Consider the following 26196-nt stretch of genomic DNA (forward strand, 5'->3'; position numbering starts at 1 on the left):
ATAGTAAATAAATGATAAAGCTTGAACCATAAAAAGCAATGCCATCACAAACAAATTGTTAAACTTCCGATCTCAGTCAGAGTTTTAATTTTTAATTAAGCCCTGCCATCGACAGCTTTAACACATAGCGAAGCGAGGAGAAACAGGCCAAAACAACACTGATGATTATGTGCTGTACTAACAGTTTATTGCTGAATTGTTGTCACAGGCATGTAACTTGAGATCTTGGAAGAAGGGCCATGGCATGCCAGTCTGTAAAAACGCCTGCAGGGGATGAGTCGCAAGATCAGCTTGGTATGATTATGAGAGAGTTTCTCCCAACTCGCATTTTTCTCCCAAACTGATGACGCTGTGGAGAGATTTCCAGTCGTTCATCTCAACAGAAGAAATGCTACTGGGCTGAAGTCACTCTGGTTCCTAAACAAGATAAATCAGTTGGAAAGAAGCCTATATGTGAAATGGAAATTCTAATGGACTGATATTTTTTTTATCTTAGATCAACATATTTATTTGATTTTGATTGGTGTTTTACGCCATATATTCAAGAAAATTTCATTAATATGACGTATCAGATGGGAGAAAACAAGATCTTGCCGTGAGAAACAACCAACCAACCTACTGTAATGCTATTGAACTCGTGCAAGTTCAGAAATCAGTTTAAAGTAATAATTAAAGCTTCAAGTTGGTGTCACTTATCTGAACAGTGTAGATGAAAACCGTGAGATAAACTGAAAAACATTTATGCCACACTCTAACACCCCACTCTTAATAGGTGTCAGTTGAAAATAATTGGATCATACAGCACTATATCTGACAGGTTCACTGTGTAAATCACACGCTCTATTTCGTATAATATTAGGTCCCGTACATTCAGTATGCAGCTAAGAAAAATTAGCATGTAAAAATGGAAGAGTTGTAGGCCTAATGTTCTCGATTTGTCTATAATTTGCATACTCGTACACAGTTCGTAATTTTTCGAATACTGGACACTGGATGCCATTTGGTTTGTCAACAATAAACCAGTCTTTTGTGATGAATGGTTCTGGATAAACTTGAAGAACAGACCTTCGTACATTTTTCAAATTATACTGTACGGTACTTTGTATCTACATTTCTCTGGGTCATGTTTTTGGTGTTTCAGGAGATATATCGAGTGTGTGGGGAGATAACTCTGGACTGATATGGAAAACAGCAACAGAAGACAAAGACCAGGAAGATGAAACTGAGGTCAGGGGTTACACTTTTACTCTCCAGTTTTATGCAGTATGAAAGTTTTTGAAATTTGAAGTTACAACATCATGGTGACCACTTCGGTGAACCATCTAATGGTTAGATCGTCTGCCTCGCAGTCGGTATAGACCTGGGATCAAACCTGGGACGAGTCATACAAAAGACTTGTGATCGTTGCTACTTTGTACTGTGACGTTGTTGTCTCCTATTGGCACAGGAAGCTAATCAGTGCATATTTATTGTATATGCCTGCCCGTGTTAATATAAATGTAAATATTGTTTACATTTAATGACTTCATTCGCTGAAATATTTAGTTTAGATGTTAGAGACATCCCTGTTATATGATGTCTCCATTAATTAGATAAATACTCTTATTTGGGGTTTTTTTAGGCTACTGTTCTTGCTCAGATTATTTCTCTCTGACAACTTTTTTTTTTTTTTTTATTGATTTGGTTTTGTGAGAAAACCTTACGTCACAGCTGTTAACTTTCTTCACATTTTCATTATCAAATCGCTCTGGCGACCTGTTGGAGTATAAAACTTCACCAACCTGTGACAAAACTTTTCAGCCATATTGGAGCAGTATGGAAATGTAAAAAATCTTGTTCTCCAGAACCGCTAAGCCAGTTGCATTGAAAATTGATGTGGGTGTACAAGACTACTGGGAGTATCAGGATAGACGTAAAACAAGTTCAAATCCAGAAGATTCTTTTTCTTCAGTTAGCATGAAATTATTAGCACCAGACTACCAGTCCTAGCAGGCTTGGGTTTAAATCCAATCTTCTCCTCACCATTTTTACCAAATTCATTTCAGATTAAAGTATGGACACTATGGTTCAATTGTTGGAGATCATGATGCCCAGGATGGCTAAAATAGTTTTGTTTTCATGGAAAATATGAGATATGGTTTACACAAGGTACATGAAATTCACTTGCTCTGAGAGTTTGTTGTGTAATATGGATTAGGTCTAGTGTTTTGCTCGTATTAGACAAACCTGGGTCTTTTCAGAAGAACATAGAACAAATAGATTGGTACGGTCTGTGTGGGAGAAAGTGGGAGGTTTTAGAAAGTGGACACTAAAAGTTGTGAGTACAGACTGTTTGGAAGCCTTATAACTGCATGCAGTTCTATATTTTCATAGATGGAAGAAATCATGGATGAGCAAGGTGACAGACGTCGAAAGAGCAGCAGACGACGGATGAAGAGGCGACCTTTCTCTCCAGATAAAACCGGCCAGGATCGAGTGAAGACGAGGACTGGAGTACCGTGTACTACCAAAAGGAAGCGGAAGGCCGGCAAGCCCCAACCAGAGGCAGCACATGACAGGCCATGTGATAGGTTAGCTAACGGTAAGCGGAAAGAGTTAAGAGTTTCTTACTCATTTTGTGTCATTATTTCTCTTTTTTTTTTCAAGTTAACAATACATGTGGTTTACAATGATACTGTAATTCTTAAACCTAACGTGTCCTTTTTGTGAAGCCCTGAAATTGGCTAACCCCACCAATGTAGTTTTGTCTACATTGAAACGAAGGCCACATTTGAATCGTAGGATTCAAGCATACAAACTCATTGGTATATTGTCTGGTTGTCACAATAAGACAACGCATGTGACATTGACATTTATATAGGGCATCTGAAGTGAAATCATGCCCCACCCAGCCTCAGTGTACTCACCTGACACCCCATCCAGCCTCAGTGTACTCACCTGACACCCCACCCAGCCTCAGTGTACTCACCTGAGACCACATATGACACCTGACCCATCCTCAGTGTACTCACCTGACACCCCACCCAGCCTCAGTGTACTCACCTGGCAACCCACCCAGCCTCTGTGTACTCACCTGACACCCCACCCAGCCTCAATGTATTCACCAGATACCCTACCCAGCCTCAGTGTACTCACCTGACACCCCACCCAGCCTCAGTGCACTCACCTGGCAACCCACCCAGCCACAGTGTACTCACCTGGCAACCCACCCAGCCACAGTGTACTCACCTGATAACCCACCCAGCCTCTGTGTACTCACCTGATTCCAAACATGACGCCCAACTCAGCCTCAGTATACTCACCTGATTCCATACATGACACCCCACCCAGCCTCTGCATACTCATCTGACACCACATGACACCTTACCCAGCCTCATTTTGCTTACCTGATGCCACACAACACTTTACCCAGCCTCTCTATGCTCATTTAATGCCAACATGACAACCAGCCAGCCTCATTATACTCATCTGATTCTGACATGACACCCAGCCTTGGTATACTCATCTTACATCAAACATTACACACCACAGTATACTGCCACCAGACATCACGCCCCTTCCAGCCTCAGTGTACTCACACCAGACATTACACCCACCCAGACTCAGTATAGTCACACTAGACATGACACCCACCCAGCCTCAGTGTACTTACACTAGACATTACACCAACCCAGCCTCAGTATACTCACACTAGACATTACACCCCTTCCAGCTTCAGTGTACTCACACCAGACATTACACCCACCCAGACTCAGTATAGTCACACTAGACATGACACCCACCCAGCCTCAGTGTACTTACACTAGACATTACACCAACCCAGCCTCAGTATACTCACACTAGGCATTACACCCTTTCCAGCTTCAGTGTACTCACACCAGACTCAGTGGACTAATCGCTAGACAGTGATGAATTTACCATTACCTTGAAAAAATATTATTTGACTATTGTGACACAGTCTCTTATTTTTATCCTTCAGGAACTCCCTTCTGCTGTGATTTGTGTAAATCACCACATGTGTGTAACCGTAGCAACAAGCCAGGCAAATCCTCCAAGCCGACAAAGTACACGCCCAGTCCACGTCACAAGGTGGACCCCCTGACAGGACGAATGCTGCGGCTGTGTAACGCTTGTGGTGAGAAACAAAACTGTTACTGTAATTATCAGGTGAAACAAAGTTGTGTCATGTTACCTGTATTCATCGGGTGAAACGAAGTTGTGTAATGTCACTTGTAATCATCAGGTGAAACAAAGTTGTGTCATGTTACCTGTAATCATCAGGTGAAACAAAGTTGTGTTGTGTTACCTGTATTCATCGGGTGAAACAAAGTTGTGTAATGTCACTTGTAATCATCAGGTGAAACAAAGTTGTGTCATGTTACCTGTAATCATAAGGTGAAACAAAGTTGTGTCATGTTGCCTGTATTCATCGGGTGAAACAAAGTTGTGTAATGTCACCTGTAATCATCAGGTGAAGCAAATTTGTGTCCTGTCACCTGTAATCAGCAAGTGAAACAAAGCTGTGTTATGTTACCTGTTTATAATCTTCAGGTGAATCAGTGGTGTGTCATGTTACCTGTTCATAATTATCAGGTGGAACAATGGTACCTCAAGTTATCTGTTCATAATCTTTTGGCGAATCAGTGGTGTGTCATGTTATCTGTTCATAATCATCTGGTGAATGAATGGTGTGTCATGTTACCTGTTCACAGTCATCAGGTGAATCAATGGTGTGTCATGTTACCTGTTCATAATCTTCAGGTGAAACAATGGTGTGTCGTGTTACCTGTTCATAATCATCAGGTGAATCAATGGTGTGTCATGTTACCTGTTCATAATCTTCAGGTGAATCAGTGGTGTGTCATGTTACCTGTTCATAATCTTCAGGTGAATCAATGGTGTGTCATGTTTCCTGTTCATAATCTTCAGGTGAATCAATGGTGTGTCATGTTACCTGTTCATAATTGTCAGGTGAATCAATGGTGTATCATGTTACCTGTTCATAATCATCAGATGAATCAGTGGTGTGTCATGTTACCTGTTCATAATCTTCAGGTGAATCAATGGTGTGCCATGTTACCTGTTCATAATCTTCAGGTGAATCAATGGTGTGTCATGTTACCTGTTCATAATCTTCAGGTGAATCAATGGTGTGTCACGTTACCTGTTCATAATCTTCAGGTGAATCAGTGGTGTGTCATGTTACCTGTTCATAATCTTCAGGTGAATCAGTGGTGTGTCATGTTACCTGTTCATAATCATCAGGTGAATCAATGGTGTGCCATGTTACCTGTTCATAATCTTCAGGTGAATCAATGGTGTGTCATGTTACCTGTTCATAATCTTCAGGTGAATCAATGGTGTGTCACGTTACCTGTTCATAATCTTCAGGTGAATCAGTGGTGTGTCATGTTACCTGTTCATAATCTTCAGGTGAATCAGTGGTGTGTCATGTTACCTGTTCATAATCATCAGGTGAATCAGTGGTGTGTCATGTTACCTGTTCATAATCTTCAGGTGAATCAATGGTGTGCCATGTTACCTGTTCATAATCTTCAGGTGAATCAATGGTGTGTCATGTTACCTGTTCATAATCTTCAGGTGAATCAATGGTGTGTCACGTTACCTGTTCATAATCTTCAGGTGAATCAGTGGTGTGTCATCTTACCTTTTCATAATCATCTGGTGAATCAATGGTGTGTCATGTTACCTGTTCAAAGTCATCAGGTGAATCAATGGTGTGTCATGTTACCTGTTCATAATTATCAGGTGAATCAGTGGTGTGTCATGTTACCTGTTCATCATCATCAGGTGAATCAGTGGTGTGTCATGTTACCTGTTCACAAAAATCATCAGGTGAATCAATGGTGTGTCATGTTACCTGTTCATAATTATCAGGTGAATCAGTGGTGTGTCACGTTACCTGTACATAATTGTCAGGTGAATCAGTGGTGTGTCATGTTACCTGTTCATAATCATCAGTTGAAACAGTGATGTGTCATGTTACCTGCTCATAATCATCAGGTGAAACAATGGTGTGTCATGTTACCTGTTCATAATCATCAGGTGAATCAGTGGTGTGTCATGTTACCTGTTCATAGTCATCAGGTGAATCAATGGTGTGTCATGTTACCTGTTCATAATCTTCAGGCGAATCAGTGGTGTGTCATGTTACCTGTACACAATCATCCGGTGAATGAATGGTGTGTCATGTTACCTGTTCATAATCATCAGGTGAATCAGTGGTGTGTCATGTTACCTGTTCATAATTATCAGGTGAATCAGTGGTGTGTCATGTTACCTGTTCATAATTATCAGGTGAATCAATGGTGTGTTATGTTACCAGCTCATAATTATTAGGTCATACAAAATTGTCACATTTTACGTGTTTATCATCACCAGGTGAAACAGATCTGTGTCATGTTGACATATTGTCTGTTTCATTCGCAGGCCTCGCATTTGACCGCTCTGACCGTCCAAGGAAGGCTCGTGTCCTCCCGCCCCCAGAGGACAAAGAGAAGTACCTGGACGAGGCTAAGCAGTTTGGTCAACGACTCAGTGTGGAGCTGAATGACCCTGATGGTAAGTCCCCTAACTCATCGCATGGACCAGGCTAAGCAGACAGGTCAGGGGACTCAGTGTGGAGCTGAATGACCCTGATGGTAAGTCCCCTAGCTCATCGCATGGACCAGGCTAAGCAGACAGGTCAGGGGACTCAGAGTGGAGCTGAACGACCCTGATGGTAAGTCCCCTAACTCATCGCATGGACCAGGCTAAGCAGACTGGTCAGGGGACTCAGTGTGGAGCTGAATGACCCTGATGGTAAGTTCCCTAACTCATCGCATGGACCAGGCTAAGCAGACAGGTCAGGGGACTCAGTGTGGAGCTGAACGACCCTGATGGTAAGTCCCCTGGCTCATCACATGGACCAGGCTAAGCTGACTGGTCAGGGGACTCAGAGTGGAGCTGAATGACACTGATGGTAAGTCCCCTAGCTCATCTCATGGACGAGACTAAGCAGACAGGTCAGGGGACTCAGTGTGGAGCTCAACAACCCTGATGGTAAGTCCCCTAACTTATCACATGGACGAGACTAAGCAGACAGGTCAGGGGACTCAGAGTGGAGCTGAATGACCCTGATGGTAAGTCCCCTAACTCATCAAATGGACCAGGCTAAGCAGACAGGTCAGGGGATTCAGAGTGGAGCTGAATGACCCTGATGGTAAGTCCCCTAACTCATCAAATGGACCAGGCTAAGCAGACAGGTCAGGGGACTCAGTGTGGAGCTGAACGACCCTGATGGTAAGTCCCCTAACTCATCACATGGACGAGACTAAGCAGACAGGTCAGGGGACACAGTGTGGAGCTCAACAACCCTGATGGTAAGTCCCCTAACTCATCGCATGGACCAGGCTAAGCAGACAGGTCAGGGGACTCAGTGTGGAGCTGAACGACCCTAATTGTAAGTCCCCTAACTCATCTCATGAACCAGACTAAGCAGACAGGTCAGGGGACTCAGAGTGGAGCTGAATGACCCTGATGGTAAGTCCCCTAACTCATCACATGGACCAGGCTAAGCAGACAGGTCAGGGGACACAGTGTGGAGCTAAATGACCCTGATGGTAAGTCCCATAGCTCATCACATGGACTAGACTAAGTAGACAGGTCAGAAGACTAAGTGTGGAGCTGAACGACCCTGATGGTAAGTCCCCTAACTCATCAAATAGACGAGACTAAGCAGACAGGTCAGGGGACTCAGTGTGGAGCTGAATGACCCTGATGGTAAGTCCCCTAACTCATCAAATGGACCATGCTAAGCAGACTGGTCAGGGGACTCAGAGTGGAGCTGAATGATCCTGATGGTAAGTCCCCTAGCTCATCTCATGGACCAGGCTAAGCAGAATGGTTAGGGGACTCAGTGTGGAGCTGAATGACCCTGATGGTAAGTCCCCTAACTCATCGCATGGACCAGGCTAAGCAGACAGGTCAGGGGACTCAGTGTGGAGCTGAACGACCCTGATGGTAAGTCCCCTAGCTCATCACATGGACCAGGCTAAGCAGACTGGTCAGGGGACTCAGAGTGGAGCTGAACGACCGTGATGGTAAGTCCCCTAACTCATCACATGGACCAGGCTATGCAGACTGGTCAGGGGACTCAGAGTGGAGCTGAACGACCCTGATGGTAAGTCCCCTAACTTATCGCATGGACCAGGCTAAGCAGAATGGTCAGGGGACTCAGAGTGGAGCTGAACGACCCTGATGGTAATTCCCCCAGCTCATCAAATGGACGAGACTAAGCAGACAGGTCAGGGGACTCAGTGTGGAGCTGAATGACCCTGAGGGTAAGTCCCCTAACTCATCACATGGACCAGGCTAAGCAGACAGGTCAGGGAACTCAGTGTGGAGCTGAACGATCCTGATGGTAAGTCCCCTAACTCATCACATGGACCAGGCTAAGCAGACTGGTCAGGGGACTTAGTGTGGAGCTGAATGACCCTGATGGTAAGTCCCCTAACTCATCACATGGACCAGGCTAAGCAGACAGGTCAGGGGACTCAGTGTGGAGCTGAATGACCCTGATGGTAAGTCCCCTAACTCATCACATGGACCAGGCTAAGCAGACAGGTCAGGGGACTCAGTGTGGAGCTGAACGACCCTGATGGTAAGTCCCCTAACTCATCACATGGACCAGGCTAAGCAGACAGGTTAGGGGACTCAGAGTGGAGCTGAATGACCCTGATGGTAAGTCCCCTAACTCATCACATGGACCAGGCTAAGCAGACAGGTCAGGGGACTCAGAGTGGAGCTGAATAACCCCGATGGTAAGTCCCCTAGCTCATCACATGGACCAGGCTAAGCAGACGTGTCAGGGGACTCAGAGTGGAGCTGAATGACCCTGATGGTAAGTCCCCTAGCTCATCACATGGACTAGACTAAGTAGACAGGTCAGGGGACTCAGAGTGGAGCTGAATGACCCTGAGGGTAAGTCCCCTAACTCATCACATGGACCAGGCTAAGCAGACAGGTCAGGGGACTAAGAGTGGAGCTGAACAACCCTGATGTTCTTTAAGCCAGCCGAGAGGAGGTAGGTGTGTCACTTTCGCATCACTGAGACGAGGTAGGTGTGTAACTTCCGCATCACCAAGTTGAGGTAGGTGTGTCACTTCCGCATCACCGAGACGAGGTAGGTGTGTCATTTCCGCATCATCGAGATGAGGTAGGTGTGTCATTTCCGCATCATCGAGATGAGGTAGGTGTGTTTTTTGGGTTAACACTAAAATGCAAAATGGAAGAAAAAGTAAATTGCCTTTGTGTGTTTTGTCTGATCATGATGTTTTTTACAAATTTCCTGTTTTACGTGGCTTTCTACTAATGTCATGCTGTTTAACATGTTTACAATGTATACAACTTCATCAGTGCCTAGGGTTTGAAATGCCATGGTTCTTTACAAGAGTGAAATGTTTAATTGCATTCCTGCTGACCGACTTTGTTTTATCTTTCTCTGGACTACAGCAGAGAGACTCTACTGCCCTCAGTTTAAGTTCAAAGCCTGCGGCTGTCTACAGAGCTACATTCTCTTTGAAGGTAAGACACTGTTTAACATGCCCTGTCTACATCATCATACATTCTTATCAGTGACTCTGAGGTCACAGGTTCAAATCCTGCTCTGGTTCGTTTGGCCCTGGTTTTAAATCAGGAAGTCTGTCAGATGAAACTGTCCACCCATGGCAGAGCTGAATAAAAAAAATGACTGGCTACTGTGTTAAACAGCAAAGAAATGACCTTGTAAGGATTCAGATAACGACACCGTCTTGTAATGGTGAAATTAGTAAGACAAATAAAACTGTAATCAAATTAATGAATAAACAGCAAGACAAATTTCAGACAAGAAAGTACATGTGATAATTAAAACAAATTGATCCGGTGACACTGTTTTGTAACGGTGATCCGGTGACACTGTTTTGTAACGGTGATCCGGTGACACTGTTTTGTAACGGAGAAACAAACCACAAAAAAGCTCTTGAAATGCAGTGCAGTATGGGTTAATTGTTGCTGTTGTCTTGTCAGGTGATCAGGAACATTCCAGCCAGAGAGCGGAGAAACTGCTGAAGCTGGTGAAGGAAGCCAAACAGCTGCGAACCCTCAAGTATTACTCCCAGGATGAAGTGAAGAAACCTCAGCGGTGAGTGACAAGAAAACAGTACAGAATCTTCAGCACCATGACAACGGCACCCATATTCCTGGCCCTGAGAGTCCATTGATCACTCGTCCTTATATTCCGGCCTGTGGATCATGAAGCTGCCTTAGACTTCAGGCTTACTCTTAACTTGTAGTATTATTCCTGAACTAAGATTTGACCTTCAGTTAGTCATGTCGATTATTCCTGAACTATGATTTGACCTTCAATTAGTCATGTTGTATTATTCCTGAACTATGATTTGACCTTCAGTTAGTCATGTTGTATTATTCCTGAGCTAAGATTTGACCTTCAATTAGTCATGTTGTATTATTCCTGAACTGAGATTTGACCATCAGTTAGTCATGCTGTACTATTTTTGAACTGAGATTTGACCATCAGTTAGGCATGTTGTATTATTCCTGAACTGAGATTTGACCATCAGTTAGTCATGTTGTATTATTCCTGAACTGAGATTTGACCTTCAGTTAGTCATGTTGTATTATTCCTGAACTATGATTTGACCTTCAATTAGTCATGTTGTATTATTCCTGAACTGAGATTTGACCATCAGGTAGGCATGTTGTATTATTCCTGAACTGAGATTTGACCATCAGTTAGTCATGTTGTATTATTCCTGAACTGAGATTTGACCTTCAGTTAGTCATGAAGATCTATGACGCAGACTCTCAGAATTAAAGTCAAAATCCTTGTGGTAGGTCAGTTTTGAAGTTTAGTCTACGTCTGACAGCTTCCTGATCCTGAGGCCTGGTTGAAAGTCAAATTTTGGATAGTGATCTGTTGCTCATTGTAAAATAGCTTATTTGTGTGCCAGTACATCAAAACCTTGATTTACAGCTTGCCTAAAACGGCTGTAAAGATAGCTGTAAACTCTAAAACAGCTGTAAAGATAGCTGTACACTATTTGCCAGTTACGTCTGTTTTCTCACAGCCAAGCCTGATACTGGTGGGATATTACAGGCAAAAAAAACACTAAAATAAACTATATTTGAGATAAAAGACCATTGAACACTCTCCATACAATGGTTCAGTTAATTTTATTTTTTTTTTTTAGAAATTTTTGAAATCTGGTGACCTTTTTTGATAATACTGGAACCATTGACATCACATCAGGTTTTTGACACTTATCACCCATAAAAAATGCATAGACATATAAATTTATGAATGTATTCGCCAAATAAACCTTGAAACTAACTATTTCAGGCAAACATTGTGGATTCCACATCACTGATGCCTTCTGGTTTACTACAAACCACTGGAGAATCTCGTGTTTCAAAACCAATTTACTTGGTTGAAAAACTTTTAAAAAAAGGAATCAAACTATTTTTCTGCATAGGGTTCATTTGTCTGATATATAATTCCTTTTAGTGCATTCTTTGCCTTTATAGTCTATCGGTGCATAAGGGGCTGGTTTTGGCTGAGTAGTTGCTTGTCTCTCAGTCACGTCCGGTTCTGGTTCAATCCCGGCCATGGACAGGGAGTTTATAGATTCTCCCTGATCTCTCTGTTTGTGGGGCCTCACTGACATCATGCCGTTAATGATGCTCATGTGACAGCTTACACAGTCTAATTAGTGTTTGTTGAAGATCACCCATGTTCATGTGACAGCTTACACAGTCTAATTAGTGTTTGTTGAAGATCACCCATGTTCATGTGACAGCTTACACAGTCTAATTAGTCTTTGTTAAAGACCACCTATGTTCCACCATACAATATGGTGTGTATATGTGCATCATATGTGAGAAACCTTGTCACGAACTTGCCAAAGGCTAGTGGTTTGTTCCATCCTTTTCTGAGCTCCACCAATCATAAAGCTGACCTCCATAATACACATTATGTAGGCGAAAAATCCTTGAAGATGGCGGTAGACAACAATCAATCAGAACTTCTAGTCACCGAACAACCATCATCCGTGGGGAGCCTGAGCAGAATGATAGTGGGATCAAGCAACCTTCACGTGATGCAAGCGAACAAAAATGGGACAACGCCTCTTCTTTATGTCACACATGATGTGCCAAATACTTGTACCACAGGTTATATGAAAAACAGTATCCAATTTGTTGATACAACAAATGGCACCATGTAAACAGGTCCTACAACAAATGGCACCTTGTAAACAGGTCCTACAACAAATAGCACCTTGTAAACAGGTGCTACGACAAATGGCACCCTGTAAACAGGTCCTACGACAATTGGTACCTTGTAAACAGGTCCTACGACAATTGGCACCTTGTAAACAGGTCCTAGAACAAATGGCACCTTGTAAACAGGTCCTAGAACAAATGGCACCTTGTAAACAGGCCCTTCGACAATTGGCACCATGTAAACAGGTCCTACGACAAATGGCACCTTGTAAACAGGTCCTTCGACAAATGGCACCTTGTAAACAGGCCCTACGACAAATGGCACCATGTAAACAGGTCCTAGAACAAATGGCACCTTGTAAACAGGTCCTAGAACAAATGGCACCTTGTAAACAGGTCCTTCGACAAATGGCACCTTGTAAACAGGTCCGACGACAAATGGCACCTTGTAAACAGGTCCTAAGACCCCCCAAAATACACCACTAACATGAAGTATATTTCACATGGAAGGCTGTTAAAAAACTATTCCTAGAAATAGTTCATTTTATTTTTGTCACAATTTTTTCAACCTAATAAAATCCATTTGAAAGTTTGGATTCTACAGTGGCCCTTTCTGACAACACTGGAACCAGCGAGGCCACATCAGGATTTTGTCACTTAAGATGCATAGAGTAATATACGATTTCTCTTTTGCCTGTCAAGTACAGGTCCCGTAACATTGGCCTAGGGAATGGGATGAAGAAGTCCAAGCTGTTTGAGGAGTTTGTGATGGAGAAGAGACATTATCTAAAGGAGACACTGAAGCTTTGTGAGCGAGCTGTGCAGAAGATACTGATCTACTCCAACAACTTCATACACAAGAAACTCAAATCTGAGGACGTAAGTGACTTCACACACAAGAAACTCAGATCTGAGGGGGTAAGTGACTTCATACACAAGAAACTAAAATCTGAGGAAGTAAGTGACTTCATACACAAGAAACTCAAATCTGAGGATGTAATTGACTCCACACACAAGAAACTCAAATCTGAGGACGTAAGTGACTTCACACACAAGAAACTCAAATCTGAGGGCGTAAGTGACTTCATACACAAGAAACTAAAATCTGAGGACCTAAGTGACTTCATACACAAAAAACTCAAATCTGAGGATGTAACTGACTCCACACACAAGAAACTCAAATCTGAGAACGTAAGTGACTTCACACACAAGAAACTCATATCTGAGGGCATAAGTGACTTCACACACAAGAAATTCAAATCTGAGGACGTAAGTGACTTTATACACAAGAAACTCAAATCTGAGGATGTAAGTGACTTCATACATAAGAAACTCAAATCTGAGGATGTAAAGTGCCTTTATACAAAAGAACCACAAATCTGAGGATGTGATTGACTTCACATACAAGAAACTCAAATCTGAGGACATAAGTGACTTCATACACAAGAAACTCAAATCTGAGGACGTAAGTGACTTCCCACACAAGAAACTCACATCTGAGGACCAAGTGACTTCATACATAAGAAACTCAAATCTGAGGATGCAAGTGACTTCAAACACAGGAAACTCAAATCTGAGGATGCAATTGACTTCATACACAAGAAACTCAAATCTGAGGACGTAAGTGACTTCATACCTAAGAAACTCACATCTGGGGATTTATGTGACTTCATACATAAGCAACTCAAATCTGTGGATGCAGGTGACTTTACACACAAGAAACTAAAATCTAGGGATGTAAGTGACTTCATATATAAGAAACTCAAATCTGAGGATGTAAAGTGCCTTTATACAAAAGAACTACAAATCTGAGGATGTGATTGACTTCACACACAAGAAACACAAATTTGAGGGGGTAAGTGACTTCATACCCAAGAAACTCAAATCTGAGGATGCAAGTGAAATCATACACAAGAAACTCAAATCTTAGGATGTAAGTGACTTCATACCTAAGAAACTCACATCTGGGGATTTATGTGACTTCATACATAAGCAACTCAAATCTGTGGATGCAGGTGACTTTACACACAAGAAACTAAAATCTAGGGATGTAAGTGACTTCATACACAAGAAACTCAAATCTGAGGACGTAAGTGACTTCATTCACAAGAAACTCAAATCTGAGGACGTAAGTGAAATGATACAAAACAAACTCAAATCTGAGGGGGTAAGTGACTTCATACACTAGAAACTCAAACCTGAGGATGTAACTGACTCCAAACACAAAAAAACTCAAATCTGAGGATGTAAGTGACTTCATACACAAGAAACTCAAATCTGAGGACATAAGTGACTTCATACACAAGAAACTCAAATCTGAGGACATAAGTGACTTCATACACAAGAAACTCAAATCTGAGGACGTAAGTGACTTCCCACACAAGAAACTCACATCTGGGGATTTATGTGACTTCATACATAAGCAACTCACATCTGAGGACCAAGTGACTTCATACATAAGAAACTCAAATCTGAGAATGCAAATGACTTCCCTCACGAGAAACTCAAATCTGAGGACGTAAGTGAAATCATACACAAGAAACTCAAATCTGAGGACATAAGTGACTTCATACACAAGAAACTCAAATCTGAGGATGTAAAGTGCCTTCATACAAAAGAACCACAAATCTGAGGATGTAATTGACTTCACACACAAGGAACTCAAATCTGAGGATGTAAGTGACTTCATACCCAAGAAACTCAAATCTGGGGATGCAAGTGACTTCATACACAAGAAACTCAAATCTGAGGATGTAAATGACTTCCCACACAAGAAACTCAGATCTGAGGACATAAGTGACTTCATACACAAGAAACTCACATCTGAGGACCAAGTGATTTTATACACAAGAAACTCAAATCTGAGGATGCAAGTGAAATCATGCACAAGAAACTCAAATCTGAGGATGTAAGTGACTTCCCATACAAGAAGCTCACATTTGAGGACCAAGTGATTTCCTACATAAGAAACTTAAATCTGAGGATGCAAGTGAAATCATACACAAGAAACTCAAATCTGGGGATGTAGTGACTTCATACACAAGAAACTCACATCTGAGGACCAAGTGATTTCATATGTAAGAAACTCAGATCTGAAGATGCAAGTGACTTCCCACACAAGAAACTCAAATCTGAGGATGTAAGTGCCTTCATACAAAAGAACCACAAGTCTGAGGATGTAGTGACTTCATACACAAACTCAAATCTGAGAACGTCAGTGACCTCATACACAAGACACACAAATCTGAGGACGTAAGTGACTTTATACACAAAAAACTCACATTTTGGGACGTAAGTGACGTCATACACAAAAAACTCACATCTGGGGACGTAAGTGACTTCATACACAAGAAACTCGCATCTGGGGACGTAAGTCACTTCACATACAAGAAACTCAGATTCAGGACTCAAACCAGGGTATTTATGAAGTTCAAGAACTAAATTCCAAAACTGAAGATGTAAGTTTCAATTACTTGATTCCCATATCTCCGCTCACATAAAAGTCTGATGACATAATTTAGCTGTAATCTGAAGAAATAGTTTTAACACTTTAACATTCCAATAACTTGATCATGCTCAAAACACATGAGTTCTGAATATGTAAACTTTAACCCGTTTGTTCCCGTAACTTGATCATGATCAAAACACATAAATTCTAAAGAAAATGTATACGTTAACCCTTCAGTAATAGACACATTGCTTGTCTGCATACACACATTTTTATTACATCTTTTCAGAGCAACTGTCGTGCCCGCCGAGTGATTGGTAAAGCTGCCTTAGGGTTATTACCGCCCTTGTCAGAACTGGATAAGAAGAAATGCTGCATCGACAAGTGTGTGATGGTAAGACAGAAACTTGTGGTACAGTTATTGAACCAGTATTCCAATAGCACTTGTGAGAACAGCATTTTAGGGGAATCGCTGCCTTGTTCAGGCAATTGCTGCCTTGACCCACTGAGGCAATTGCTACTTTGACTCACAGAGGCAATTGCAGCCTTGACTCACTGAGGCAATTGTTGCTTTGATTTACTGAGGCAATTGCTACCTTGACTCATTGAGGCAGTAGCTGCTTTGACTCACTGAACTCCAGAAAAAAACATGATTTTGCTTTGTGTGTCACACCCAAATTAGATAATTAGGGCACTACTGAGTTTAGGCCTTGACTAGTGAGGTCGCTGACTTTTATCTGTCCACTCAGGATGACTTTTACACCTGGGTGAGTATTACCGGTACATAATTTCTTATCCTGATCTAAGTTCTTTTCTCACTGATGGCATTTTTGTTTAGCGGATATTTGCTGATACAGAATATTTGAAAATCATATCAAGTTGTTACTTTCTGGGATAGAAATGATTGTAAACATTTGTAAAGAAGTGATTCATTTATTTATTTCATTGGTGTTTTATGCCATACTCAAAAATATTTCACTTATTCGACGATGACCAGCATTATGGTGGGAGGAAACCTGGCAGAGGCCGGGGAAACCCAGGACCATCTGCAGGTTGTAAAGAATTGAACACCAAGCAATCAGATGACACCAAAGTTTGTACCCTGCTCCCGTGACAGGTAGCAGTGACTCACAGCCGTCTTCTACAGGAATGGAGAGACAGGGCCACCCAGGGCCAGGCAGAAGCGAGGCGGGTGCTGGCAGAGATGCTTACTCCCTCAGGTATGCAACATTGGGGGGAGGGGGTAGGGATTAGAGCCTCGAGTATTGACTGAGAAGCGGGGTGTCGATCATTTGTTTTACCTTGAAGTGAGTGTTGCTCTTATGCTTCATCTAGTGTAGTGTTGCTGGAGCCAGTGCGGTATTGCTTGAGCCAATGCAGTGTTGCTTGAGCCAATGTAGTATTACTTGAGCCAATGTAGTGTTGCTTTAGCCAGTGCAGTATTGCTTGATCCAGTGCAGTGTTGCTTGATCCAGTGCAGTATTACTTGATCCAGTGCAGTATTACTTGATCCAGTGCAGTATTGCTTGATCCAGTGCAGTGTTGCTTGATCCAATGCAGTATTACTTGATCCAGTGCAGTGTTGCTTGATCCAATGCAGTATTACTTGATCCAGTGCAGTGTTGCTTGATCCAATGCAGTATTACTTGATCCAGTGCAGTATTACTTGATCCAGTGCAGTATTGCTTGATCCAGTGCAGTGTTGCTTGATCCAATGCAGTATTACTTGATCCAGTGCAGTGTTGCTTGATCCAATGCAGTATTACTTGATCCAGTGCAGTATTACTTGATCCAGTGCAGTATTACTTGAGCCAGTGCAGTGTTGCTTGATCCAGTGCAGTATTACTTGAGCCAATGTAGTGTTGCTGGAGCCAGTGCAGTATTGCTTGATACAGTGCAGTATTGCTTGATCCAGTGCAGTGTTGCTTGATCCAGTGCAGTATTACTCGATCCAGTGCAGTATTACTTGATCCAGTGCAGTATTACTTGGGCCAGTGCAGCATTGCTTGATCCAGTGCAGTATTACTTGATCCAGTGCAGTGTTGCTTGATCCAGTGCAGTATTACTTGAGCCAATGTAGTGTTGCTGGAGCCAGTGCAGTATTGCTTGATCCAGTGCAGTGTTGTTTGATCCAGTGCAGTGTTGCTTGATCCAGTGCAGTATTACTTGATCCAGTGCAGTATTACTTGATCCAGTGCAGTATTACTTGGGCCAGTGCAGCATTGCTTGATCCAGTGCAGTATTACTTGATCCAGTGCAGTGTTGCTTGATCCAGTGCAGTATTACTTGAGCCAATGTAGTGTTGCTGGAGCCAGTGCAGTATTGCTTGATCCAGTGCAGTGTTGTTTGATCCAGTGCAGTGTTGCTTGATCCAATGCAGTATTACTTGATCCAGTGCAGTATTACTTGATCCAGTGCAGTGTTGCTTGAGCCAGTGCAGTGTTGCTTGAGCCAGTGCAGTGTTGCTTGATCCAGTGCAGTATTACTTGAGCCAATGTAGTGTTGCTGGAGCCAGTGCAGTATTGCTTGATCCAGTGCAGTGTTGCTTGATCCAGTGCAGTGTTGCTTGATCCAATGCAGTATTACTTGATCCAGTGCAGTATTACTTGATCCAGTGCAGTATTACTTGGGCCAGTGCAGTATTGCTTGATCCAGTGCAGTATTACTTGAGCCAATATAGTGTTGCTGGAGCCAGTGCAGTATTGCTTAATCCAGTGCAGTGTTGCTTGATCCAGTGCAGTATTACTTGATCCAGTGCAGTATTACTTGATCCATTGCAGTATTACTTGAGCCAATGTAGTGTTGCTGGAACCAGTGCAGTATTGTTTGATCCAGTCAGTATTGCTTGATCCAGTGCAGTGTTGCTTGATCCAGTGCAGTATTGCTTGATCCAGTGCAGTGTTGCTTGATCCAGTGCAGTATTACTTGATCCAGTGCAGTATTACTTGAGCCAATGTAGTGTTGCTGGAGCCAATGCAGTGTTGCTTGATCCAGTGCAGTATTACTTGAGCCAATGTAGTGTTGCTGGAGCCAGTGCAGTATTGCTTGATCCAGTGCAGTGTTGCTTGATCCAGTGCAGTGTTGCTTGATCCAATGCAGTATTACTTGATCCAGTGCAGTATTACTTGATCCAGTGCAGTGTTGCTGGAGCCAATGTAGTGTTGCTGGAGCCAGTGCAGTATTGCTTGAGCCAATGTAGTGTTGCTGGAGCCAGTGCAGTATTGCTTGATCCAGTGCAGTATTACTTGATCCAGTGCAGTGTTGCTGGAGCCAATGTAGTGTTGCTGGAGCCAGTGCAGTATTACTTGAGCCAATGTAGTGTTGCTGGAGCCAGTGCAGTATTACTTGATCCAGTGCAGTATTACTTGAGCCAATGTAGTGTTGCTTGAGCCAGTGTAGTATTACTTGAGCCAATGTAGTGTTGCTGGAGCCAGTGCAGTATTACTTGATCCAGTGCAGTATAACTTGATCCAGTGCAGTATTACTTGAGCCAATGCAGTGTTGCTGGAGCCAATGTAGTGTTGCTGGAGCCAATGTAGTGTTGCTGGAGCCAGTGTAGTATTACTTGAGCCAATGTAGTGTTGCTGGAGCCAGTGCAGTATAGCTTGAGCCAGTTCAGTATTACTTGAGCCAGTGCAGTATTGCTTCAGCCAATGTAGTATTGCTTCAGCCAGTGTAGTATTGCTCTTATCTTTGGGCTAACACGTGTGGATTATTGCTATTATGGCTGGGTCAGTGTAGTATTTCTTTCATCGCAACATTCCCACAGGTCCATGAAAACCTGGAAAGTACTTGAATTTGTTTTGAAATGCCAGGCCTTGAAATGCTTGAAAATGAGTGTTTTTAAGTAAAATTCCTTGAAAGTGCTTGAATTTCAGGAGGTTTAGTGAAGTGAATGTCACAGATGCGAAAGAGTAAAACAGTATAAAACCATGCACGTTTTATCATATTTGTGCCTTGCTTACTGTCCAAGCTATTTTCAGTGTCCGCTACAGACCTCAATCTGGTTGACTCCTATCTTGCAGCATCTTAGTGGTACTGTTCCAGGGCTGCATATATAACTCAAGTTTGTGGCCCTGGATCATGGATACTTATAGTATAGCCACACGCATTGGCATAGTGGCTGATACTTCTACCACCCCGGCTGTGTATAATACAGGATTATTTTGACTATTTCTTTTTGGTCGGGTACATGGAAAAATTATATGTAAGTTTTACATGGAGTGGCCAATAGTTTAAAGATTTAATGATTGGTTGAAGAGGGGCACAGATAAACACACCGCATACCTTAAGAATTAGAATTAGCCCATTCAGTATATATGGGATAGGGGAGGTAATTCTTGACAAACAGCCCAACTCGCCAGGGTCAAAATGGCAGAAGCAAACATAATCTTTCATTGCAGGAAGTTATGGGATGACGGTGAGCAACACACCAACTGTTAGGTATTGTACACAAACTGGGTTTAGAGTTGCTGGCATGGAAAGAGGGGCTTTCAGACATGGTGAGGGGCAACAGTGTCCGTGACATACATGTTTATGGATGGAGATTACACCATGTTCGACTGGGGGGGTGGGGTGGGGTGCCTGTGTGTGAGTGCGACATACACCATATATTGATTCGATTTTGAATTCTGGTAGGTGCTTGAATTTAGTCTTTTGGGTCTTGTGTTGGCACATGTAGACTACATGTATTCCTATTTTAGCTGGGCCAGTGTAGTATTGCCCTTATCTGAGGTTTGGCACATGTAGATTACTTGTATTGCTATTATGGCTGGACGAGTGTAGTATTGCCCTTAGCAGTGGGTTGCCATATGTAAACTACATGTATTGCTATTATGGCCGGGCCAGTGTAGTATTGCCCTTATCAGTGGGTAGGCACAAGTAGATTACATGTATTGCTATTATGGCTGGGCCAGTGTAGTATTGCCCTTATCAGTGGGTAGGCACATTATTTCAGATTATTTCTATAAGGGAAACTCCATGGTGTTTGTTTTATCCCAGTTAGATAAGGTTAGTGAGCTGTTGACCCAACGTTTCTTGAAAGTTGAAACATGACATTTAAGAGATCAGTGATTTAATAATACATAAAGAAAACTATCTGATTACAAAGCTCTCGAAAAGTCCTGATGATAATTAGACTCTGTATCCACCATCAAATCCCATGTCCCTACAGGTGGTGCCAGGTCAAACTGTTACAAGTTCATCTCCATGGTGACAGGCTGCAGCCCTAGCCTGATTGGCTGCGTCAACGATCAGATGCGCCGAACGGGTGGGGATCGCAAACCTCCAACTCACGGAATGAAGAAATTCTGGCAAGTGAACCAGAGACGAGCGAAAGACACGACCATCGCAGACGGAGAGCAAGGTACTGGTGGCAAGAGGTGGAAGTTTTACAAAGCTGTTTCCAAGATATTGGACCTTAGGAATAAAAATTTTGACCACCTTCTGAATGTTTTCTGAAGACAAATGTGCCAAATTCCCAACCTCCACTACCAAAATGTAGGCTTTGTAACAAGGTTTCTCAGACGTCTGATTTCAGTAAGAAATAACTCTGTGGAATCGACCTCTGACCTCAGTGTCATGAAGGATACTTATGGTACTTATGGTTAAGTAGCCCCTAGGTAAGTGCATTTCATGAAACTGGGGATACATGTAGGTTTCCTTTCCAATTATACCCATACAAATGTAGGTCACCTAAGAGTTTTACGTCATAAAGAAGCAATTATTCTGTTTTCCCAAAGCAAAATGTTCATATCTTTGTTTTAATATTTTAATCAGTAATGTACCTGATTTTACCTGTTGTGTGTGAAAACTACAAAGAAAAAAAAGGTGACAGTGTTGAACAGCGCGACCAATTTAATTTAATTCTGATTGTGATGTCCATAGAGTATTTTCAAAGCTCTTTGGAAAAAATTAGGGTATGCGTATGTCAATGAATATTTGATAAGAATTCAAGTTTTGCTTGCTACAGGAGGCGGGACATCAGTGTCCTGTAACAATGCTAACTCTAGCAGCTGTACGCTGTCTACCGCTGAGACCTCACTCAACCCAAATGACGACAACGGAACTGTGGACAACTCTGCCAGCTCCACCTCTGTAAGTCTTACAGCTTTTACATATACATGTTACAGGGAGATTTATAATCAGTGTCTACCCCCATTTGGGGGGGAATTCCCCCTTTAGGCTAGTGGTAAAAGCGTGGACTCCAAACCCTGAGGTCACTGGTTCAAATCCCCAGCTGGTAAGCCTTGTAACACTTGCACTTGTATATCACCCTGTTACATGCAGAATTTCATCATTTGTATTTTTTAAGACTTCCTTTCTTGCTCAAATGATCTCAGCATTTAGCTCAACCTGCGTGACTTATTATTTATTTACCTGTCTGATTGGTGTTTTACACCATACTCAAAAATATTTCACTTACATGATGGTAGCCAGCAATATAGTGGGAGGAAACCGGGTAGAGCATGGGAGAGACCCACAACCATTCCCAGATCTTTCCACATACGCCTGTAGAGGAAGCTGGACTTGAACTCACATCGACGAGACTTGTGTTTTGGCATTGCTTTATAGCCCGTAGAACAGAACCAATAGTGAGTCCAGCCTCAACTAAAAGGGCCATGGTTTTACTGATTTATCGTCTTGTGTTCCAGTACCAGTTTGAGGTACAGAGACAGCAACTACTCCAGCTACAGAGGCAGCTGACAGAGCAACAGAACCAGATACAACAGCACCAACAGCTGGTACAACAACAACTTCTCCAGCAAACCCTTCTACAGCAGCTGACAGAGTCCGGATCTTGTACTCAGGTAACAGCTTAGTCCATCGTTAGGCCAGGAGATGTGGTGTACAAAGGTAAATTTATTTTTGCATTTATTGGAGAGGTGTTTTACGCAGTGCTCAAAAATATTTCACTTATTTTCTACACCACCTACGCCACCCTCCGCCACCCTCCATGATGATTTTACTTCCGTGTGACCTTTCACATCTATTACTGGTGGTAAATCCTTGCCAGGGATAACTCGAGTCTCCAGGAAACTGAGAGATAAAAGGAGTGCAGAACAACCTTGCTAGAAAGACGAAAGAGAAATGATGCAACATACACGACAATGTACATAGTAGACAAATATTGATATGATCATCGGCCTGGCTGCTGCTGAAGTGTGGCACCTCTTACAGCTGTCTGACCTGGGCATCAACCCAGCCACTTTCATGGACATACTTGGCTAGTCCAGGTGCGACCATAAGTTACACAGGTAGCTGGTGTCAGGAGCTATGTTGTATATGTAGTAGATAGCCACCTTAGTCTGGCTGCAGCCGTAAGTTACACAGGTAAGTGGTAGTAGTTAGCCACCTTAGTCCGGGTGCAGCTGTAAGTTACACAGATAAGTGGTATGTCAGGAGCTATGTTGTATGTGGAGTAGTTAGCCACCTTAGTCTGGCTGCTGCCGTAAGTTACACAGGTAAGTGGTATGTCAGGAGCTATGTTGTATGTGGAGTAGTTAGCCACCTTAGTCCGGCTGCGGCCATAAGTTACACAGGTAAGTGGTATGTCAGGAGCTATGTTGTATGTGGAGTGGTTGGCCACCTTAGTCCGGCTGCGGCCATAAGTTACACAGGTAAGTGATATGTCAGGATCTTTGTTGTATGTGTAGTGGTTAGCCACCTTAGTCCGGCTGCGGCCATAAGTTACACAGGTAAGTGGTATGTCAGGAGCTATGTTGTATGTGGAGTAGTTAGCCACCTTAGTCCGGCTGCGGCCGTAAGTTACACAGGTAAGTGGTATGTCAGGAGCTATGTTGTATGTGTAGTAGTTAGCCACCTTAGTCCGGCTGCAGCCATAAGTTACACAGGTAAGTGGTTTGTCAGGAGCTATGTTGTATGTGGAGTGGTTGGCCACCTTAGTCCGGCTGCGGCCATAAGTTACACAGGTAAGTGATATGTCAGGATCTTTGTTGTATGTGTAGTGGTTAGCCACCTTAGTCCGGCTGCGGCCATAAGTTACACAGGTAAGTGGTATGTCAGGAGCTATGTTGTATGTGGAGTAGTTAGCCACCTTAGTCCGGCTGCGGCCGTAAGTTACACAGGTAAGTGGTATGTCAGAAGCTATGTTGTATGTGTAGTAGTTAGCCACCTTAGTCCGGCTGCGGCCATAAGTTACACAGGTAAGTGGTATGTCAGGAGCTATGTTGTATGTGTAGTAGTTGGCCACCTTAGTCCGGCTGCGGCCGTAAGTTACACAGGTAAGTGGTATGTCAGGAGCTATGTTGTATGTGTAGTAGTTAGCCACCTTAGTCCGGCTGCAGCCATAAGTTACACAGGTAAGTGGTATGTCAGGAGCTATGTTGTATGTGGAGTGGTTGGCCACCTTAGTCCGGCTGCGGCCATAAGTTACACAGGTAAGTGATATGTCAGGATCTTTGTTGTATGTGTAGTGGTTAGCCACCTTAGTCCGGCTGCGGCCATAAGTTACACAGGTAAGTGGTATGTCAGGAGCTATGTTGTATGTGTAGTAGTTGGCCACCTTAGTCCGGGTGCGGCCGTAAGTTACACAGGTAAGTGGTATGTCAGGAGCTATGTTGTATGTGGAGTAGTTAGCCACCTTAGTCTGGCTGCTGCCGTAAGTTACACAGGTAAGTGGTATGTCAGGAGCTATGTTGTATGTGGAGTGGTTAGCCACCTTAGTCCGGCTGCGGCTATAAGTTACACAGGTAAGTGGTATGTCAGGAGCTATGTTGTATGTGGAGTAGTTAGCCACCTTAGTCCGGCTGCGGCCGTAAGTTACACAGGTAAGTGGTATGTCAGGAGCTATGTTGTATGTGTAGTAGTTAGCCACCTTAGTCCGGCTGCAGCCATAAGTTACACAGGTAAGTGGTTTGTCAGGAGCTATGTTGTATGTGGAGTGGTTGGCCACCTTAGTCCGGCTGCGGCCATAAGTTACACAGGTAAGTGATATGTCAGGATCTTTGTTGTATGTGTAGTGGTTAGCCACCTTAGTCCGGCTGCGGCCATAAGTTACACAGGTAAGTGGTATGTCAGGAGCTATGTTGTATGTGGAGTAGTTAGCCACCTTAGTCCGGCTGCGGCCGTAAGTTACACAGGTAAGTGGTATGTCAGAAGCTATGTTGTATGTGTAGTAGTTAGCCACCTTAGTCCGGCTGCGGCCATAAGTTACACAGGTAAGTGGTATGTCAGGAGCTATGTTGTATGTGTAGTAGTTGGCCACCTTAGTCCGGCTGCGGCCGTAAGTTACACAGGTAAGTGGTATGTCAGGAGCTATGTTGTATGTGTAGTAGTTAGCCACCTTAGTCCGGCTGCAGCCATAAGTTACACAGGTAAGTGGTATGTCAGGAGCTATGTTGTATGTGGAGTGGTTGGCCACCTTAGTCCGGCTGCGGCCATAAGTTACACAGGTAAGTGATATGTCAGGATCTTTGTTGTATGTGTAGTGGTTAGCCACCTTAGTCCGGCTGCGGCCATAAGTTACACAGGTAAGTGGTATGTCAGGAGCTATGTTGTATGTGTAGTAGTTGGCCACCTTAGTCCGGGTGCGGCCGTAAGTTACACAGGTAAGTGGTATGTCAGGAGCTATGTTGTATGTGGAGTAGTTAGCCACCTTAGTCTGGCTGCTGCCGTAAGTTACACAGGTAAGTGGTATGTCAGGAGCTATGTTGTATGTGGAGTGGTTAGCCACCTTAGTCTGGCTGCTGCCGTAAGTTACACAGGTAAGTGGTATGTCAGGAGCTATGTTGTATGTGGAGTAGTTAGCCACCTTAGTCCGGCTGCGGCCGTAAGTTACACAGGTAACTGGTATGTCAGGAGCTATGTTGTATGTGTAGTAGTTAGCCACCTTAGTCCGGGTGCGGCCGTAAGTTACACAGGTAAGTGATATGTCAGGATCTTTGTTGTGTGTGTAGTGGTTAGCCACCTTAGTCCGGCTGCGGCCATAAGTTACACAGGTAAGTGGTATGTCAGGAGCTATGTTGTATGTGGAGTAGTTAGCCACCTTAGTCCGGCTGCGGCTGTAAGTTACACAGGTAAGTGGTATGTCAGGAGCTATGTTGTATGTGGAGTAGTTAGCCACCTTAGTCCGGCTGCGGCCGTAAGTTACACAGGTAAGTGGTATGTCAGGAGCTATGTTGTATGTGGAGTAGTTAGCCACCTTAGTCCGGGTGCGGCCGTAAGTTACACAGGTAACTGGTATGTCAGGAGCTATGTTGTATGTGTAGTAGTTAGCCACCTTAGTCTGGCTGCTGCCGTAAGTTACACAGGTAAGTGGTATGTCAGGAGCTATGTTGTATGTGGAGTAGTCTGCCACCTTAGTCCGGGTGCGGCCATAAGTTACACAGGTAAGTGGTATGTCAGGAGCTATGTTGTACGTGGAGTAATTAGCCACCTTCATTCTTAATTAACCTCCACCATATTACATAGAAAATCTGCTGAAGAAAATAGTTGAATACTGTGGT

The 26196-nt window shown here is 43.2% G+C and overlaps 1 protein-coding gene across 2 annotated transcripts in view; it reads left to right on the forward strand.

Annotated features, from left to right (window-relative positions):
* Nucleotides 1–142: 142 nt before the first annotated feature.
* Nucleotides 143–26196, forward strand: part of LOC135480256 (mucin-2-like) — a 29388-nt gene continuing 3334 nt past the window's right edge. Inside the window, exons 1-13 of one of the 2 annotated variants that reach the window (XM_064760042.1) lie at nucleotides 143–294; nucleotides 1142–1227; nucleotides 2374–2581; nucleotides 3980–4135; nucleotides 6451–6582; nucleotides 9514–9585; nucleotides 10069–10183; nucleotides 12990–13161; nucleotides 16020–16124; nucleotides 16848–16950; nucleotides 20904–21095; nucleotides 21702–21826; nucleotides 22384–22539. In XM_064760042.1, the coding sequence (XP_064616112.1) occupies nucleotides 240–294; nucleotides 1142–1227; nucleotides 2374–2581; nucleotides 3980–4135; nucleotides 6451–6582; nucleotides 9514–9585; nucleotides 10069–10183; nucleotides 12990–13161; nucleotides 16020–16124; nucleotides 16848–16950; nucleotides 20904–21095; nucleotides 21702–21826; nucleotides 22384–22539 (1677 nt within the window). In that variant the 5' untranslated portion in view covers nucleotides 143–239. Of the gene's footprint in view, nucleotides 295–382; nucleotides 454–1141; nucleotides 1228–2373; nucleotides 2582–3979; nucleotides 4136–6450; nucleotides 6583–9513; nucleotides 9586–10068; nucleotides 10184–12989; nucleotides 13162–16019; nucleotides 16125–16847; nucleotides 16951–20903; nucleotides 21096–21701; nucleotides 21827–22383; nucleotides 22540–26196 lie in introns of those variants that run through there. The other variant, XM_064760043.1, reaches the window with a different exon arrangement.

Source organism: Liolophura sinensis, chromosome 13 (assembly GCF_032854445.1).
Source record: "Liolophura sinensis isolate JHLJ2023 chromosome 13, CUHK_Ljap_v2, whole genome shotgun sequence".
Lineage (NCBI taxonomy): Eukaryota > Metazoa > Mollusca > Polyplacophora > Chitonida > Chitonidae > Liolophura > Liolophura sinensis.